This window comes from Esox lucius, chromosome 20, assembly GCF_011004845.1.
Source record: "Esox lucius isolate fEsoLuc1 chromosome 20, fEsoLuc1.pri, whole genome shotgun sequence".
Classification (NCBI taxonomy): Eukaryota; Metazoa; Chordata; class Actinopteri; order Esociformes; family Esocidae; genus Esox; species Esox lucius.
Window position 1 is genome coordinate 24,055,591 of NC_047588.1, and position 20,743 is coordinate 24,076,333.

General features: G+C 42.1%; 1 protein-coding gene across 2 annotated transcripts in view; it reads right to left on the bottom strand.

The window, feature by feature from the left end:
• nphs1 (NPHS1 adhesion molecule, nephrin) overlaps window positions 1–20,743 on the bottom strand; it is a 72,265-nt gene that overhangs the window by 13,603 nt on the left and 37,919 nt on the right. For both annotated transcript variants that reach the window (XM_013139446.4, XM_013139447.4), the window contains exons 11-20: window positions 13,788–13,929; window positions 13,099–13,223; window positions 12,803–12,971; window positions 12,485–12,614; window positions 11,777–11,949; window positions 9,665–9,805; window positions 7,476–7,616; window positions 6,174–6,298; window positions 5,574–5,736; window positions 4,858–5,014 (exon numbers count right to left, since the gene is read on the bottom strand). In XM_013139446.4, coding sequence (XP_012994900.2) covers window positions 4,858–5,014; window positions 5,574–5,736; window positions 6,174–6,298; window positions 7,476–7,616; window positions 9,665–9,805; window positions 11,777–11,949; window positions 12,485–12,614; window positions 12,803–12,971; window positions 13,099–13,223; window positions 13,788–13,929 — 1,466 coding nt within the window. The remainder of the gene's footprint in view (window positions 1–4,857; window positions 5,015–5,573; window positions 5,737–6,173; window positions 6,299–7,475; window positions 7,617–9,664; window positions 9,806–11,776; window positions 11,950–12,484; window positions 12,615–12,802; window positions 12,972–13,098; window positions 13,224–13,787; window positions 13,930–20,743) is intronic.

Sequence of the window (20,743 nt, forward strand, 5' to 3'; positions counted from 1 at the left end):
AGTACACACACACACACATTCAATCAATAGCTATAGGCAGACAGCAGTCACTGTGATGACCTGCAGATGTGGACTAAGCTATCCAATTTCACACATCCAAGCAACATTATACATGGTATTTGCATAGTTTTAGGGTAAACCCAACATTAACTTAGAATGGTGAAATACTGAATGAAAGTAGTATGGAAACAAATCTAATTATCCACCATCATGAGTATTCTGCCACATTGTCATGATACAGTAATTTAAGTTCTAAATTGTTAGACATGCTTGCTTAAGGGATGTGTGCATGCATCTGGTGTGCATGTGCCTGGTGTACATGCGACTGGTGTGCATGCGTCTGGTGTTCATGTGTCTGGTGTGCATGCATCTGGTGTTAGTGAACTAGTCACATGAGTGTGTGTGTGTGTGTGTGTGTGTGCGTGTGAAAAATAAATAAAAAGATGCATTGTTTTCAGACCTCAAATAATGCATAGAAAACAAATTCATATTCATTTTTCAACAACAAATACTAATGTTTTAACTTAGGAAGAGTTCAGAAATCAATATTTGGTGGAATAACCCTGATTTTTTTATCACAGCTCTCATGCGTCTTGGCATGCTCTCCACTAGTCTGTCACATTGCTGTTGGGTGAATTTATGCCACTCCTGGCACAAAAATTAAAGTAACTCGGCTTTGTTTGATGGCTTGTGACCATCCATCTTCCTCTTGATCAAATTCCAGAGGTTTTCAGTGGGGTTCAGGTCTGGAGATCGGGCTGGCCATGACAGGGTCTTGATCTGGTGGTCCTCCATCCACACCTTGATTGACCTGGCTGTGTGGCATGGAGCATTGTCCCGCTGGAAAAAACAATTCTCAGATTTGGGAAATAGGTGTTATTCCAGAATAACCTTGTACTTGGCTTGATTCATTCATCCTTACAAAGACAAATCTGCCCGATTCCAGACTTGCTAAAGTATCCCCAGATCATCACCGATCCTCCACCAAATTTCACGGTGGGTGCGAGACACTGTGGCTTGTAGGCCTCTCCAGGTCTCCGCCTAACCATTTGACGACCAGGTGTTTGACTCGTCAGAGAAGATGACCTTACTTCATTCCTTTACGGTCCAATCCTTATGGTCTTTTGCAAACTTCAGCCTGGCTTTTCTTTGCTTCTCAATGATGAAGGGCGTTTTTCTAGCTTTGCACGACTTAATTCCTGCCCCTAGGAGCCTATTTCAAACCGTCCTCGCAGTGACACTTGTGGTGTTCGATGGGTGATCTGTAGTGTTGTTTGTGCGCCAGACATACTTTTTGGAATTATGGCCAAAATTTCAACCTTGGTTTCATCAGAACATAACACATTTTCCCACATGCTTTTGGGGGACTTGATGTTTGTTTTTGCAAACATCAGCTAGGCTTGGATGTTTTTCTTTGTAAGAAAAGGCTTCCCTACCCCATAGCCCATTTATATGAAGAATACAGGAGATTGTTGTCACATGTAGCACACAGCCAGTACTTGCCAGAAATTCCTGCAGTTCCTTTAATGTTGCTGTAGGCCACTTGGAAGCCTCCCTGACCAGTTTTCTTCTCATCTTTTCATACATTTTGGTGGGACTTCCAGTTCCATATTTTCTCCATTTGATGATGACTTCACTGTGTTCCATGGTATATCTAATGCTTTGGAAATTATTTTGTACCCATCTCCTGACTGATATCTTTCAACAATGAGATCCCTCTGATGCTTTGGAAGCTCTCTGCGGACCATGGCTTTTGCATGGAGATGCAACTAAGAAAATGTCAGGAAGATCCTACTAGAACAGCTGAACTTGATTTGTGATTAATCAGAGACACATTACATGATGCAAGGCGAAGCTCTCGATTTACCGGTCAATCTACGTTCCTACTCTCACCTATGGTCATGAGCTTCGGGTCATGACCGAAAGGACAAGATCCCGGATACAGGCGGCCGAAATGAGCTTTCTCCGCAGGGTGGCTGGGCGATCCCTTAGAGATAGGGTGAGAAGCTCGGTCACCCGGGAGGAGCTCAGAGTAGAGCCGCTGCTCCTCCACATCGAGAGGGGTCAGCTGAGGTGGCTTGGGCATCTGTTTTGGATGCCTCCGGAACGCCTTCCTGGGAAGGTGTTCCGGTCCCGTCTCACCGCTGGAGGGACTATGTCTCCCGGCTGGCCTGGGAACGCCTCTGTGTCCCCCCGGAAGAGCTGGAGGAAGTTTCTGGGGAGAGGGAAGTCTGGGCATCTCCGCTTAGACTGCTGCCTCTGCGACCCGGCCCCGGATGAAGCGGAAGAAGATGTATGTATGTATGTACATTACATGATGGCAGGTGTTTAATGACTTCTATTTAACATGATTTTGAATGTGATTGGTTATTTCTGAACACAGCCACATCCCCAGTTATAATAGGGTGTACACACTTATGCAACCAGGTTATTGTAAGGTTTTTATTTTTCATTTTTCCCCCTCAAAGATTTCAGTTTGTTTTTCAATTGAATTGTTCACATTAAAAGTGCTGTTCTGACGTGATTTATCTTTGTGTCATTCTTTTACATCACAAAAACCTGGCATTTTAACAGGGGTGTGTAGACTTTTTATATCCACTGTAAATAGAAAGACATCTGAGCCTTTGGAATGTTAATGTGAACAATATGATCAAAGATCAGTGTTGCTGGTTAAAAAGCCTTATGGCCTGAGGAAAAAAAACTGTTTGTGAGTCTGGAAGTGCATGCTCTGATGCTCCTTTAGCATTTACCAGACGGCAGCAGTGTGAAGAGACCATAGCCGGGGTGGCTGTAGTCTTTGATGATGTTCTATGCTTTCCTCAGGCATCGTGTATGGTAGATGCTTTGCACGGAGGGGAGATGGCAGCCGATGACGTGCCCTGCAGACTTCATCACCTTCTGGAGGGCCTTGCGGTCAGCAGTCTTCACCACCCTCTGGAGGGCCTTGCGGTCAACAGACTTCCCCACCCTCTGAAGGGCCTTGCGGTCCGCAGACTTCACCACCCACTGGAGAGCCTTGCGGTCCGCAGACTTCACCACCCACTGGAGGGCCTTGCGGTCAGCAGTCCTCATCACCCTCTGGAGTGCCTTGCGGTCAGCAGTCTTCACCACCCTCTGGAGGGCCTTGCGGTCAACAGACTTCCCCACCCTCTGAAGGGCCTTGCGGTCCGCAGACTTCACCACCCTCTGGAGGGCCTTGCGGTCAACAGACTTTACCACCCACTGGAGGGCCTTGCGGTCAGCAGTCCTCACCACCCTCTGGAGTGCCTTGCGGTCCGCAGACTCCCCCACCAGTCCTGGAAAGTGGTCATGCATTCCTCATTCCAGGGTTGAACTAGCTGAACATTTGGTTTATCCTGTTTTAGGCATTGTCTGTAGGAAGGGAGAATGTGTGATCTGTGTGATCAGGGGGGTTTGTAGCTGTTCTGTATTTGTTTATAACAACGGTCAAAAGTCTGATTCCCATGGGTAGGAAAGTTAATGTGCTGGTGGTATTTCGGCAAAACTTATTACATATTTGCCCTGTTGAAGTCACCAACAACAATAGAGGCTGCCTCAGGGTGAGCGTCCTCTAGTCCATTTATTACTCTGTATAAGTCCTCCAGTACACGCGTTTTATCCGCCTGTGGGGGTATGTAGACTGCTGTGATTATAGCGGATCTGAATTCCTGCGGAAAGTGGAAGGGCCGTATTTTATAGTTAGGAGCACCAGGTCTGGTGAGCAGTGTGTTGAAAGTAATGCAACAGCTGAACCCCAGCGAGAGTTCACCATAAAGCAGACCCCTCCGCATTTACATTTACCTGACTTGGGAGTTCTGTCCTGCCGAAAGATGGAAAAACCAGCTGGGGTAATGGCCGTGTCAGGCACCATAGGGACTAGCCAGTCTCAACAAAAACCAGCACACAGCAGTTCACAATGTCCCGTTGAAAATCTATCTGTGCGTATAGTTCATCCGTTATTCCATTATTCCCTCCATTATATCCATTATTGTCCAGGGATTTAACATTTGCGAGTAAAATGCTTGGTAATGGCAGACTGCAGTAACTTGTCCGAGATCTACATAGGATACCAGCACATTTGCATTTCTTCTGTATTGGTAAATAAATTGGCGGCAGGACAAAGGAATCAATGCAAGCACTCCGGTAAGTATTGAAAAAGTCTGTATTCAGTGATTAACACATACAAAAGTGTTAATCGATCATACTGTATGAGCAACAGTGCAGCATGAACAATAATAAAAACAAAATAAACAGTAATAAGCAAAAAACTACGTAGTGAATGCGGGGCCATTGTGCGACCTTTCTCTACGGCCATAATTAAATGTGAATCCACTATATTAATTATGGGACAGGTTGAAGCACGCATGAAACATTCACAGAGATTAAGATATGAAATTACCAGGAAATAAACACTGCATTGTAATTTTTTACCTGAAATGCACAGTCCTATTTTTGTACTGGAAGTTGACTAGGAGTATTAATCAGAGGATTAATCTACAGATTAAATGGACATCAAGGTGTTTTTTTTGTACGTATCTTTGAATAGTCCCTCCATGCTCATATTTGGGTTAGAATGCTGGTGGAAGGGAGACGTGGGACTCATGCATCTCAAATAGAATCCTATTCTATTTCAGTGCCTGGCAGAATAGACACTTGTTGACTCATGCAAGCAGATTAGATTACTGAACAGTGGTTGATCAGCATGTACGTGTACATTTATTTTGCAACACCCATGCATGCAAGATATCTTGTCATTTTTATGTGTAAGTGTGCGTGGGTCTGTGTGTGTCTGCATGCCTGTGTATGTACGTGTGTATGTAACCAGTAGAATGTGAAAACCAGATGGAAAGTTTTCACCTTGGGTCTGTGAAGTCCATGGGCACACCATTTTTTGTCCAGGAGAAGTCAATCCGCGGGATACCCTCTCCCTGACACACTACCTCAGCTGTTCCAGTGCCATCACCTCTGCTCGCCACCTTATTCCACTGAGCCCCTTTGTGTAGCTCTGGCCTAACTACACAAGACAAGACAGACACACTTCCAGATATCACACTGTACATGTACAAACAAAAGGATTGACAGATACAGGGTAATGTTGAAAAGTATAATGTTGTGGGGATGATTTTCAGCAGCTGGAACTGGTAGGCTAGTCAGGATCCAGGGAAATGTGAACGGAGCAAAGTAGAGATGGATCCTAGATGAAAATCTTTACCAGAGCACTCGGAACCTCAGACTGGGGTGAGGGTTCACCTTCTGACAGGACAACGTTTTGAGTCCTTTTGCAAATGTGATATTCTTGGCTATTTTTGCTTTTTCATCATGGGTTAGTTATTAATACAAATCCATTTTAGTCGGTAATGTAACAAAATGTGGAAAAAGTGAAAGAGCCTGAACACCTTTCAAATGCAATGTATACCACATATGCAAATGCCACAGATCTACACAGAAACAATTCCTTGGGACACAGGAACCAATAGTTAAGAATCCCTTTGCAGCCCTTTTCCACCCAATCGCAGGGTTAATTTTTTCACACCGTGCGAGAAATAAATCTCGGTAGAGCTTCCTAGACTCACAGTGTACCACCAGCAGGACGTCCGTGCTGGCGGGGGGTGCTATGTTGTTGTCGGCTGTACACTGGTAGCGTCCTGCGTGAGCTCGACTTGCCCCTTGGATGGTCAGGAGTCCGGTGGCCTCGTCTTGGCTCTGCTCCCCGATCTCCTCCATCTCCCCATCGCCCTGAGGAAGACAGAGGAGTGAATGAGAGGAGGACGGGAGGATGAGAACAACATAAGGACAGCCAGCATGCCTTTATACACCCCCAAACCCTCAAGTGCAAATCCAGTAAAGATGTACAGTCCCAGAAGACGGATAAATAGAAAGTTAAAGAGTAAAAGAGAAGTGAGGGCAGTAGATACGGGACACAGAGCGTACATTGACAAATGTGCCCTTTATGCACTGGTCGGTAATGGAAGCTATATTTCTGTTTTCGGGCCCAATGTGGAGCTGGAAGCCAGTAGAGGTAGGGTGAAAGAATCGTTAGAGCTGGTGAAATACGCACACCGCTGCTTTTAAGAACGGTATTGATAAACGGTAAGAAAGGCTCAAATAAAAGAAAGCAGTCCAGGTGAAGGGAAATAAAAACAGGAGTAATATGCTTATGTGGAGGCTCTCACCAGCCATTTCCAGGAAAACATGCCATCCTCAACTATGGGGTTGGCGTCTGCAACACATAACAGGTCTGCAGTCTCCCCTACCACCACATACACTGGGTTCACCTCCATCTTCACACTAGGTGCATCTGTGGGAGTAAGCAAAAGAAAGAAGAACTTCAAGGAAGACAATTCTACTTTAGAACTTAAGTCACCACTCACTGACTCCCAAATCTCTCTTAAATTATGTGTTAATATACTCTATGCATCACGGATCCTACTAAGACATCACGACTAATTACCTTTCTCTAAGTGAACCAACAAAATATGCTATGATCACCCATCAAATTAAATCACGGTATGCTTTTTTTACCGTCTATTTTACTGTCCTGACTCCCTACTGTTACCCGCCTCTGCCGAACATTGAGTCCCCACATAAACTTTAAGAGGGACTGAAGTCGGCAGGCATGGCTTACTTTTCCTAATTTATTATATCCTGGATATAGCTGCACTGTGACATTCCACCAACATACTGTACTATAATGCCTCCTTATCTAACTGGCTTTGTGCTCTTCTCTTCCTCTCTGTATAATGTAATTACAGCTATAGCAGCATTAGTGCCCCAACGTCCATGTTCATACCTAGCACACTGGTGCAATCACCAGAGTCACTTAATGTCTTCTCACATACCCCTGAGTCATCTGGCATTTAACCAGAAACGACACTGTTAAGTGGGCTACAGCGCCACCCATAAAAGGTATTACAGCCCTCCATACATTATGGATACCTCCAACTGTCAGGTTCCATCAGATCAGGAGAGAGCCGTCTGTACATTAGACTTGTACTGCACTGTGGGTTTCAGTGGAACATTCAGACCTACATTCAGAACACGGCTATTATTTAGTCATTAAAAGTGGAAGCAGCCCTAAGGGGACTGGGATTTGTCAGGCGGTTGGTTCCGGGCTGACATGACCGCCGTGGTATAAAGTATAGTGTATAAAACGCTTTTGTGTAACATTGGTGACTCTGTGAATCACATTTTGTGTGGGGCCAAAAAATGTCCTGAACCCTGAAGACGTTTGGTTCACTTGCAATTGTTGAGACCTGAACTAGTTAAAAATAAGCAGACCTTAGGCAACACAGGGACTAGGTTCTGGTTTCAATAATGAGGTCTTTAGAAAACTTTGATAAGTTTCCATCATTAAAACCGCACCTTACAATCACTGTTGCCGAGGGTTGTGTTTTGAGTCTACACCTGAGCTTAGTGGGCTAACAGTACTGAGTGGCCTTGAAAGACCAGATTCAATGGCAGTGGATCAGACTTACACTGTACGTCAAGAGTGATGGTGGTATTTTCGGACCCAACCTCATTGGTACACACCACAATGTATACCCCAGAGTCTCTCCTTGTCACATTCCAGACCTCAAATGCTGTGTTCTCAATAAAGTGGTAACGTGGATCCCTTTCTGGAACACACAAGCCCACACAGACATTGAACACACCCATGCATATTTTAAATGCATAAACCACATGTCCTTAAGCATCTCATGACCTATAAGTAACATCTAATGGTGTTTTATTGACTAGCCCAGCGGTTTTCCTGCAGAAACAATAGCCCATATTGTCAGACCAACACTGTGCTGCAACAATGACTGGATAACCTTTCCAGACAGTATGTGTGCTGGGAGGGGTTAAGGTGAGGGTTTAGGGCCGGGAACGTGATTGCAGTGGCTTAGAGAGGACTAGAGACACACACAAAAAAGACAAGCTATCTTAAATTAAAATTGCCATCTTGAATAAAAATAGCGCCATTAGGGCAGGGGTGTCTAAACAATGTTGCCTTGAGGGCTGCTTTTGGCCTTTAACAACGTCCAGGTTTTTCACATTAAAAATTTACAAAAATGTTCCTATATTCATCCAGTATTTGGAACTGGCTGTTTTATATTTAGCTGATAATCAGCATTATGGATACATTTTAATATTTTTGTCATTCAGCCCACAAATTCAAGACTAATGAAGTGACATAATGGCAGGTGAATTACTGACTCCATGCTCTTGACCATTAGGCTCCTGCCAAAAACTCTAGGAATGTTGTGTAATGTCCATTATAGTTTCTTTACAGTTTTGATTATTTATTTTCATTTATCAACATATTTGAGATTCACCCACAATCAGATTCTCTCCATTAAAATGACTAAATTCTTTCATTATACCACACCATTTTTTTGGGATTTGCAAACAAAAAGCACAATCCTTTGGCTAGAAAGCTGAAAATCAGAGTAATCAAATAATCCACAGGGACAGAGCAGTGAATAGGGAATGTCTTTGAAGGACATTAATGAGATATTCCATCAGTTTTACGATTTATTCTCTATATAGTCTAAAGCAAACCCTAGCCCTTTAAAGATGCAGAAATTCATAGAGAAATGCAGTGATCTCCCTGGTCAAAATACAAGGAGCAAGACTCTTGATCCAGTGCATTTTATAAAACATTGTGTGACCTTCTGTTGCCCTACGAAGAATGTTTGAGAGATCTGGAAGAGGTAAGGTCATAAAGGTCAGTTTCTTTCCTTAACACGGATCAAAAGGTCTGTGGCCAAACGACATACAACTGTGGGAAATCTATTCCACACAACCCAGATTGGCTTCATACCCAACCGTTATTTATTTTTCAATCTTAGACTTTTGTATATACTTCACTCTCCAAGGTTAGCTAATGTGGATCTTGTTGTTATATTTCTTTAAATGGAAAATTATTTTGATCAAGTACAATGGCTCCAACTTGTTGTGGTACTTTCAAGGTGACACTGGGGATTGGTTTATTAAATGCATCCAACATCTATACAGGAAAATCAAAACCAAACAGAAACTTGTCAAATTGGTCCAAAAAAAAAAGTGTCAAACTGCAGAGTGCTCTCTGCTCCATTTCTTTGTCATGTGTTCTAACCTGCAAAGCTATTGGTCTGGAATTTTTGAGTTCCTCTTTGATGTCCTTGAGACTGGACTTGAAGTATTAGGATGGAGGAAAGGTAGCGAGGGAGGAGGAAAGATGATGGAGGGTTTTTGTCAGAGATGGGGCTTATCTGGCTGTTTTTATTTCAGTTGTAAACCAACAAACACCTAAGTCTGTTTGTGTGTACCGTACAAAACATTTGTGAAAGATTGGAGTTGTTTGGAATTGTTTTAAAGTATTTTGAGTTTGTTACCCACCTCCCCACCCCATCACCCAATGAGGTCAAAAACAGTCCCTGGTGTGGAACAGTAGTGTAGCCTAATGGTCAAAAGAGTTGGGTCAGTACATGAAAAAACTGGAAACAATTTCCCCTAGCCGACAAGGTACACAGATCTGTAGTTTTGTCCCCTGAGCAAGACAGCTAACCCTAATTGTTCCCAGGTCATTGCTGTAAATAAGAGTATGTTTTTAGCATACTTACCTGGTAAAATAATGGTAAAAAATGTACAGTTGTTGGCTTTGCTCTACAGAGTCCGTATGCTGGCTGTATAAAGACATCACCTTTGTGCAATTCCTCCTTGTGGAACAGCCATTTGCAGGAGATGTCGTCTGGATTGCCAGAAACCAGTAAGGGTAGGAGCGCTGCTTCATCCTCCACTACCTGGATATTCTTTGGCTGGTCCGGGCTGAACTCGGGGGGATCTGACACACACACACACAGAAAAAGGCAGGAAAAAAAACACTAGACTTAAAGAAAGCATGTCAGCCATGAAAAGCAGTGCAAATTAAAGAGAGAAGAGAATCAGTGTACTCGACAAACTGACTGAATTCACACAGGAGGCCGTATTTTGGTTGGGAGGGAGTGTGTAAGGGAGGGGGGGGTGTAGAGAATGAGGCAGTGAGCAAAAGGGACACACATTAAAACAACGAGTGACAGTAGTGTTGTCCAGCAGCAGCTGCAGACAAACACAGTGACATCCCTTCATGCTCATATTGAGCAGTAGGCTTTGAAAAGCTGTCTGCAGCAGGCAAAACAGAATCAAAGAACAACATGGCTGTGCTGCAAAGTACACCACCAATTAGGACCCACTGCCACAGAACCTAACACAGCAACAGTAACAGCAAAGGAATACAGTAACACACAATCATCCCCACAAGCAAACAGCACAAACAAAACTGCCTGCCATGCACACTGCCGTGTCACATCACAATCAAACTTCCAGCCACACACACCAGCACAGATTTTCTTTTTCTCCTACTCATAACTGTACAGAAACATTCTGAATACTTTAAATGAAAAGTTACAAAATTGTCTGGACTAAATACGACAGGAGTTTACCTGGCATGTTTGCTAAAAACTAGCACACATCCCATCCACATCAAGAGACGAGCACAAACCCCATCCAAATGATCCAAAAAAATGTAACCCACTTAGCTCGATTGTTAGATGCTTCATTCTTCTTCCACGTTAATATGGATATTCTGCTGCAAATAACAACGTCTCGTTTGTGTACTTTCATCAACCGGAAGCCCTACAATCGCGATCACAAAACCTCTAGTTGACGCGCCGGCGCGTCCAGGTCACACATTTTAATTAATTGCTCTGGAACGGTAGTAGTTAGAGGCTTCATTTCTTTTCCAGAGAAAAATAAATGGCCAAACAACGAAAGAAGTGTAATAAATTATTATGGAGAGCGAGGATAGTGAAAATGGGTCTGAACATTCAGACGACGAAAAGTGTCAGGATGGAATCGACCCATTTGTACAATAGGGTAAGTGTAGGCTAAATGCTATTCCATGATAATGTTTATTATTATTTTGCATTGTTTTAGTGGAATTACTAGGCCTATATGATAACTTGAAATAACGGTACAGTAGCCAGTTGCTCAAATGTGCACCTATGTTGTGTTGTGTAGAGTTTCACCTGTGGATATAACCATCCAAAGGAAGACAGGACACATTCCTGTTCTAATCTCCACCACTTCCAGATATGGCACATTTAGGGATTTCCAAAGGCACCCGCTATTCAAGACACCCCATAAAAAAATAAATGACAAAAAAGAAAATTCTGAATATCTCACATTATTACTCATGTAAGTGTCTCAGAAAATGTATTTTCAATACATCCTTCATGTAGCTGAGGGACTGTAGAAACCCAGAATATAAAGCCCTTCCTTCTACTATAAAGGATGACAGTTTTAGAAGCCAAAATGTCAAGATAATGACAGGCGGATTTTAAAACCCTAGCTCTCAGAGAGTTAAATGTATTGTGAATCTCAACAGATGATTATAATATCATATACATGATGAAAAAATAATAATATTGGTAGCATGATTATATAGGATTTGTAAAAAAAAAAATATTCTTCACATATAATGTTCCAATAATTTTTATAACATAAATGCTAATATATTTATTTGGATTTGGCAAGTATTTGTGCAATACATGCCTAAGAGCTAGCATATATTCTTGTCAAACCTTTCCCTAGACTTCTTACAGGTTAAGACACCAATGTGCCATTTTGTTACTTGGGTGTATTTTTTTCTTTAACTGGATCCCCAGTGGAACAATGGAAGTATTCACAGCAAAAATTTGTCTTCAAAAATTGTGTACAACACAAAGAAAGAAACGTATGTATGCAGCCCACATCAAACATACTCAATCCTACTCACATAGGACGTTGAGCTTGTAGAAGGTGTTGACTCCCTCAGACAGCAGAGAGCTGTAAGCCTGACAAGTGACTCTCTGTCCATGGTGTTGGGAGGACAGGGGGTGTGACAGAGTACTGCGCACTAACACGCCCCCAAAACTTGCAGCCACAGGAGCCTGATCCACCCCTTTCAATCTAAAAAGGCCAAATAAGTGGTGAACATTTGACAGTATAAAGTCAGCATTCAGGTTGCAATCTAAAACATGTAATGTTAATCATGATGACAAAATAACAACTTTCGCTTTTTTAGTATGCCTAGCTAGGACAGCTAACTGTTGTCTTTTAAACTGGCCCTCCAGGGGCTCCACATTGATTTAGGTGGTAATTCTCCTCAGATGTCATTACAGTAGTATAAGTCATGGCAGAATGGGTAGAATGGTAAGAAATAAGCTGGAAAACTGCACAGAATATATCTTCCTTGTGTTAAAACAGGTAGAATTACATTAATAATTTTTTTTATAAAATGGCAAAATGTGTCAATGCTTCAAACTGCAGAAAACACATTGAAAAAAGGAAAGGTGGGGGCACTAATTTGTTTGCCCCAAAACCAAAGTCCCCCAACCAAATCTCATTTAGTGCCTTAAAAAGGCTAAAGGTGGATAGTGCAGACAGCAGAGCGCAGACTGTAATAAATTGCCCACAGTCCGGCTGCCGTTTATCCTGCCCTCACCTGGTCGGGCCCAGGCTCCAAGAGATATTGACCTCGGGGTTGCTGATCCCAGACAAGCATTCCAGACTAAGGTTCTGGCCACGATGAAGCTCCTTCTGCTGGGCGATGATGATCACTCTCATCGGAGGAACTGGGCAGGGTTAAAGAAGGCACAAGAAGGCACATTACCAGCTTCGAAGCTACTGAAGCTGGTAATTACATTTCTTTGAATCTACCTATTGTCTTGAATGTACCTAATGTTTTCTTCCTCCACTATTCAGGACCATAAGGGGCTGGTGACAAAACACTTAAACCTGCAACCTTGCATGTCAAACTTACACTGGACCATGAGATTGACACTGGCAGAGAGGATCTTTTCTGCCTTATTAGTGGCATCACAGCGGTAGGTAGCCATGTTGTCACTGGGCTCGAGGATTCGGACCAGTTCCTTGGACACGCCCTTATCAAAGGGCATCTGTTTTGGGTTGTCTGGTAATGCCCTACCATTCTGCCGGGTGATGAGAAACGTATGGAGGACATGAAGTTGTACAGACCAAGGGCATGGTTGACTGCTACAACGTGTTATAATTTACACAATCAACTGTCTGGTATAGTATTTTCACACATGTACACACCTTGTACCAAGTCAGGTTTCCTTTGGGGCTACCACCGCTAGAGAAGCAGATGAGGCGAACAGTAATTCCAGATCTCAAAGGAACCTTTGGAGGCGGAGTATCCAACCACACCTTCTGAGGAGGGTCTGAAGGGGGCGGGAGGGTTGTATAAAGCACAAACTGACATTGTTACTGTACAGGGCATCATTGTGTCTAGCTGTGCAATGTTTGTTAAAGGTTGTACTTGATAGCAGCTAACAATGTGGTTACCAAGCTCTTTCAACTCTTTTGTTGAGCCTATTGCCTAAGGGTCAGCTCTTGATACTGGCCTGGAAGTGGCTAGAAGTGTACATATAACCAGTACTAGGAAAAGGTTATTTAGTGTATTGTCAGAGAAACACCCCTTCTCGAATTCTATAGCCTACTTGAAACACCATACTGTGTTTCAAAGGTTATAATATTGCCATAGTTCTTTCAAGAATTAGCATTTAGCCCAATATAAAAATGAACAATTTATCACTTCCCAGCTGGACAATTTAAAGTGAAACAAATTATGCTTATTTAAAGTAAAACAAATTATGCTTATTTAAAGTGAAACAAAAAATGCTTATTTAGTTGAAATAATTAGACTTTTTGAAGAACTATAGTTTTTTTGTGGGATTATCATTGCAGTTATTTGTTTGATATCACAGTTCTACTAAGAGACTTACAGAAAACAACAAGGTTGGAGTACTGGCTTTTGGAGAAGCGTGTGCCCATGTTGAAGGCTTCACAGGTAAGAGGCAGCCCGTTCTCCTCCCGTGACACAAAATGGGTTAGGTTAGACATGGTTGTCTTTCCTCCGTGGTTTCCCTGGGAAAAGGGCAGAACACATCACAATGTTCCGAAAGTAACTACTGTCCTTGTACATTTTCTCTGGAGATAAATACACACTGAGCAGCTCACAGGAAATGCAATAATAATATTGTTTTGGGGATGGAAATGAGCTCTGTGTCTATTTAACTCTAGTGCATTACACAGTGCCTGGTCGCTGATAATTAGCAAAACCTGTTCAAAATGTAATCAAACACCCATTTGAACCTCTGTGATGCGAAGTCATGCCCCCTAGGTTTATCAAGGTTATTATTGAGATCATAAGTGCAAAAACCTTTTGCAGAGAGACACAAGAAGGAACGCTTTAACAAAGAACCACGGCTGATGTGTCACTCTTTATAAACCCTCAGACATATTCTAACACATTAAAGCTGGATAGTATATAGCTGTAAATTCTTGATCAAATGAAAATGCATTCTTCAAATGAACAAAAAGCTGGGATAATGGTTTTCTCAACTCCCATGTCAGCTTTTATTCACTTGTATCTCATTAACATACGCAAAAACTGAGAGAAAATAATACAGGAAAAATTTTCAAGGCACCACTTCTTTGCGGTACCTACAATATGTCCTCTCAGCCCTATGTTCTCTTAACCCTGTGTTCCCCCAGTGATTATTACATTTCAGAATATCCTTCATTTGCAAGGTAAATTGTGCTGCTACTACAAACTTAATACACAGACTGTTCAGGTGGCAGATATCCTTGTGGTTAGAGCATCTGACCAGTAAATGAAAAGTACATATATTGAGTCACTGAGCCGACATGGCAAAAAACCTGTAATCTCTTAATGAGCAAGACAAATAACCTTAATTGCTAAAAGGGTTGCGGTAAAAAATGCCTGAGGCACTGGCTGGGCCGTGACCCAAATCTATGAAGGTTTCTCAGGGAGAGTGGGATATTCTCAGATAAAGCATCTATACACAAATATACTTTATGTGATGTATATATAGTGTAAATACAGTTATGTCCAGAAATATTTTGACAATTTTCATCATTTTGTCTCTGTACGTCACCACAATGGATTTGAAATGAAACAACCGCTATGCAATTGAAGTGCAGACTTTCAGCTGTAATTCAAGGGGTTGAACAAAAATATTGTATGAAACTTTAAGGAATTGCAAACATTTTCATACAGAGTCCCATTATTTCATGGGCTCAAAAGTAATTGGACAAATGAACACAATCATATATAACATTTTCATTTTTAATACTTTGTCGAGAATCCTCTGCAGGCAATGAATGCTTGAAGTCTGGAACGTATGGACATAACCAAACGCTGGGTTTCTAGCTTGTTGATACTTTGCCAGGCCTTTACTGCAGCTGTCTCCAGTTGTTGTTTGCCCGTGGGTCGTTCTGCCTTAAGTTTTGCTTTCAGCAAGTGAAATGCATGCTCAATCGGGTTGAGATCAGGTGATTGACTCGGCCATTGCAGAATATTCCAATTCCTTGCTTTAAAAACTCCTGGGTCGCTTTCGCAGTATGTTTTGGGTCATTGTCCATCTCTAAAGGGAAATGCCATCCAATCAATTTCACTGAATTTGGCTGAATCTGAGCAGACAATATACACTTCAGAATTCATCTGGCTGCTTCTGTCTCCTGTCACATCATCAATAAATACTAGTGACCCAGTGCCATTGGGAGCCATGCATTGCCATGCCATCACACTGTCTCCACCATGTTTTACAGACGATGTGGTATGCTTCAGATTATGAGACGTTCTAAGCATTCTCCATAAATTTTCTTCCCATCATTCTGGTACAGGTTGGTCTTAGTTCCATCCGTCCAATGAATGCTGTTCTAGATCTGGGCTGGCATTTATACATGTTTTTTAGCAATGTACCATTAAGGCTACGATGAGTTCTGAGGTATTGTAGGAGATTCTTGAACAGAACTTCAGGATATAAGCCAAGGGGCTTGATCGAAAATTTATCTTCCAAAAAGACAAATTGTCCCAAAGCATTCAAGTAAATCTACCAAAGAATGGCTCAGGAGAACAAATAATTGTGTTTTGATTTGGATAACTCAAAGTCCTTACTAAAATCAAATTAAGATGCTGTGGAAGGAACTGAAACCAGCAGTACATTCCAGGCACCCCTAAACCATCACTCAATTGTCTGTAAGGAGTTCTGTAAGGAGGAGTGGCCAAAATTCCCTTAAAAAAACTGGCAATAGGAGATGGCTCCTAAGGGAGGTGCCACAAATTATTGAATGAAGGGGTTAACACCTTTTTGCACATATGAAATCTATGTTTTTGTTAAGCAAACCACTTTTGTTTGAACAATGAACATGTTTCATATGTTTTCATATGTGTCCTTTAATTGTAATGTCTTGATTATGAATTGGGGTTTGTGAGTTTATTATAATATTTTATACCAAAATAATGACCATCCCTGTAAGGTTCACATACATTTAAGCAGCATTGTAGGTTTGCAGGATCATATGGAAGAGGGTACATTTCCACATTGGAGTGAGGCAGGGAGCTCCAATGCTGAATATTTGCTCATGGACAGAACAACAAATTTTTCACCTTGCAGGCTCTGATTTCATCCAGAGTCAAGTGGAGCAACACATAGTGCATCCAGAGTCAAGTGAAACAACACATAGTGGAGCAACACAATGCATACAGAGTCAAGGGGAGCAACACATTGTGGAGCAACACAGTGCATCCAGGGTCCAGTGGAGCAACACATAGTGGAGCAACACATAGTGAATCCTGAGTCAAGTGGAGCAACACATAGTGGAGCAACACAGCAAATCCATAGCCAAGTGGAGCAACACATAGTGGAGCAACACAGTGCATCCAGGGTCATGTGGAGCAACACATAGTGGAGCAACACAGTGCATCCAGAGTCAAGTGGAGCAACACATAGTGGAGCAACACAGTGCATCCAGAGTCAAGGGGAGCAACACATAATGGAGCAACACAATGCATCCAAAGTCAAGGGGAGTAACACATAGTGGAGCAACACAGTGCATCCAGAGTCAATGGGAGCAACATATAGTGGAGCAACACGGTGCATCCAGGGTCAAGTGGAGCAACACATAGTGGAGCAACACAGTGCATCCAGGGTCAAGTGGAGCAACACATAGTGGAGCAACACAGTGCATCCAGGGTCAAGTGGAGCAACACATAGTGGAGCAACACAGTGCATACAGGGTCATATGGAGCAACACAAAGTGGAGCAACACAGTGCATCCAGAGTCAAGTGGAGCAACACATAGTGGAGCAACACAGTGCATCCAGGGTCAAGTGGAGCAACACATAGTGGAGCAACACAGTGCATACAGAGTCAAGTGAAGAAACACGAAGTGGAGCAACACAGTGCATCCAGGGTCAAGTGGAGCAACACATAGTGGAGCAACACAGTACATCCAGGGTCAAGTGGAGCAACACAGTGCATCCAGAGTCAAGGGGAGCAACACATAGTGGAGTAACACAGTGCATCCAGGGTCAGGTGGAGCAACACATAGTGGAGCAACACAGTGCATACAGAGTCAAGTGAAGAAACACATAGTGGAGCAACACAGTGCATCCAGAGTCAATGGGAGCAACATATAGTGGAGCAACACGGTGCATCCAGGGTCAAGTGGAGCAACACATAGTGGAGCAACACAGTGCATCCAGGGTCAAGTGGAGCAACACATAGTGGAGCAACACAGTGCATAGAATCAAGTGGAGCAACACATAGTGGAGCAACACAGTGCATCCAGGGTCAAGTGGAGCAACACATAGTGGAGCAACACAGTGCATCCAGAGTCAAGGGGAGCAACACATAGTGGATCAACACAGTGCATCCAGGGTTAAGTGGAGCAACACGTAGTGGAGCAACACAGTGCATCCAGAGTCAAGTGGAGCAACCAAGGTGGAGCAACACAGTGCATCCATAGTCAAGTGGAGCAACACATAGTGGAGCAACATATAGTGCATCCAGAGTCCAGTGGAGCAACACATAGTGGAGCAACACAGTGCATCCAGGGTCATATGGAGCAACACATAGTGGAGCAACACAGTGCATCCAGAGTCAAGTGGAGCAACACAGTGCATCCAGGGTCAAGTGGAGCAACACATAGTGGAGCAACACAGTGCATCCAGGGTCAAGTGGAGCAACACATAGTGGAGCAACACAGTGCATCCAGAGTCAAGGGGAGCAACACATAGTGGATCAACACAGTGCATCCAGGGTCAAGTGGAGCAACCAAGGTGGAGCAACACAGTGCATCCATAGTCAAGTGGAGCAACACATAGTGGAGCAACACAGTGCATCCAGAGTCAAGTGGAGCAACACATAGTGGATCAACATATAGTGCATCCAGAGTCCAGTGGAGCAACATATAGTGCATTTAGAGTCAAGTGGAGCAACACATAGTGCATCTGGAGTCAAGTCCCTCACAAACCGTACCACTGAGTATGTGGTCCTGGGGTCGCCCCATCAATTCCCACCGGACAAACTGAAATTGCAGACAGTTATGCTTTAAATGTGGCGAATAAATCTCCCAACGAAAGGAGCTCTTGTATGTATGTCAAAACATCCGTAGACAAGTACTGAAAACGGTTCATTCTCATGTGTCTGCACAAGATTAAAATCTCTGTTTCTTGAACATGAGAAAGGTGAACTGAGGTGTGCATCGCCGCCTGTACGCATAATTTTACCACCACCCGTCAACTATATGTCACTGACAGTTTAGTTGTAGCAAGCAACCTAACTATTCTGTGGAAGATCTTTTTTTTTTACAGAAATCTTACATCACAAACATTCTGGGGTTTTTGGCTGTGGGAAAAAGACTGGGAGCCCTGCTTTAGGTTGTATTGCAGTAGATGCAGGAGAATTCTAGTAGTTGGCAGACTGTGAGCATCTTAACCTCTTAAATGTGTAAACATAGAATCTATAATGTGCATATCATTAGGGGATTCTTCGATTAATACGGACGTACTGTATCCCATCATAGTAGTTAAGTATACCGGTTACTGCCAGAGACAGCTCCATGATATTGGATATTTCCTTCCTTCCTCATAAGTGTAACCGCTTATTCAGACAAAACGGAAGACGCGGGAAGGCAGAGATCCATGCCGGTGTTTAACTTTGTTACATCCCTTTTCAACTTGTTACATCCCTCTCAGCTGTACCGTTTTTCAATACTTAATCTATCCTCAGGGATATGGTTTTATTAGAGTTATTTTCTTCATGAATGCATGCTTATCATTAACGGTAGAAGCAATTTCATGAGCGCTTCAAGTACAGCTTGGGGTTGTTTCTCAATATGCACATCAGATAAACATGTTTTTTCAACTGAGGAGTCATAACAAAACCTCTTATATTATGGTAAGTACCCACAAGCCAATGAATAAGCATACTTAAAGAGTATTGTTTTAGAACACTTTATGTTGTACGTTAGTACACTAAATAGTATTACAATAGCATTTCCGTACTATTTAAATAGTAGTAAGCACAGTGTAATATATGATTTGAAATATAATTTCAGCACACCTAAAATTCACTTAGAATCTATTACCGTAATTAAGAAATTCCAAATGCACTTTGTTAGAATATAGTTCCTTATGGATCAACATAACAAATTTGAGTAACTGAATATCATATTTAAATACTTGAGGAATTTCAATATACAGCTTTGGAAAAAAATAAGAGACCACTGCACCTTTTTCTTTCCTTTCCAAAAAAGTCTAAAAAAGTAAGAGACCACAGCAAATTGAACGCTTCTGTTCATCAATCTAAACTTTACTTTTCAACTTTTTTGGAAAGGAAAGAAAAAGATGCAACAGTCTCTTATTTTTTTCCGGAGCTGTATATTGGACAGAGCAAGTTAAAATTAAATTCTTTTTACTATGGTTGACAGAGTTGAAATGAACCAATTCAATAAGTAATGTTGGTTTTCAGAAAAAGTTTTGAAAAAAAACCTGTTCCTTTAAATGGTCAGTTGATACCTCTACTTACATATGTATTTAAAAAGCACAAAATATGACATTAAAAATAATATGTTTTGTCTCATCTCTCAAGAATCAGTGATATATATGTTCAGTGCACTAAAATACAATTTGCAAACATGCATTATAAATATAATAAAGAAAAAAGTTAGTCCATTTTAACATTACTATGTCAATAGTGCTTAAATACTACTTCTAATGTACAACATATACTAGAGTTCAGAAGTTTGGGGTCACTCAGAAATGTCCTTGTTTTCCATGAAAACATACATAGAATGAGGTTGAATAGCAAATATAGCAAAATCAATAAGAAATATAGTCATTGACAAGTTTTATTGAAATAATAACTATGTCCTACATACTTTGCTTTCGTCAAAGAATGCTCATTTGCAGCAAATACAGCCTTGTAGAACTTTGTTATTCTAGTTGTAAATTTCTTGAGTTAATTTGATGAACACAATTCCCATGCTACCTCCCACACATTGAATTGGCTTGATGGGCACTTCTTACTGACCATACGGTCAAGCGGCTCCCACAACAGCTCAATAGGTTTAAGAATCCGATTACTGTGCTGGCCACTCCATTATAGACAGAATACCAGCTGACTGCATCTTCCCTAAATAGTTCTTGCATAGTTTGGAGCTGTGCTTTGGGTCATTATCCTGTTGTAGAAGAAAACTGGCTGCAGTCAAGAGCTGTCCACAGGGGATGGTGTTGCAAAGTGAGTTTGAGTGATAGCCTTTCTTCATCAAGATCCATTTTACCCTGTGCAAATATTTCACTTTACCACCACCAAAGCACCCCTAGACAATCACATTGCCTCCACCATGCTGGACAGATGGCGTCAAGCAC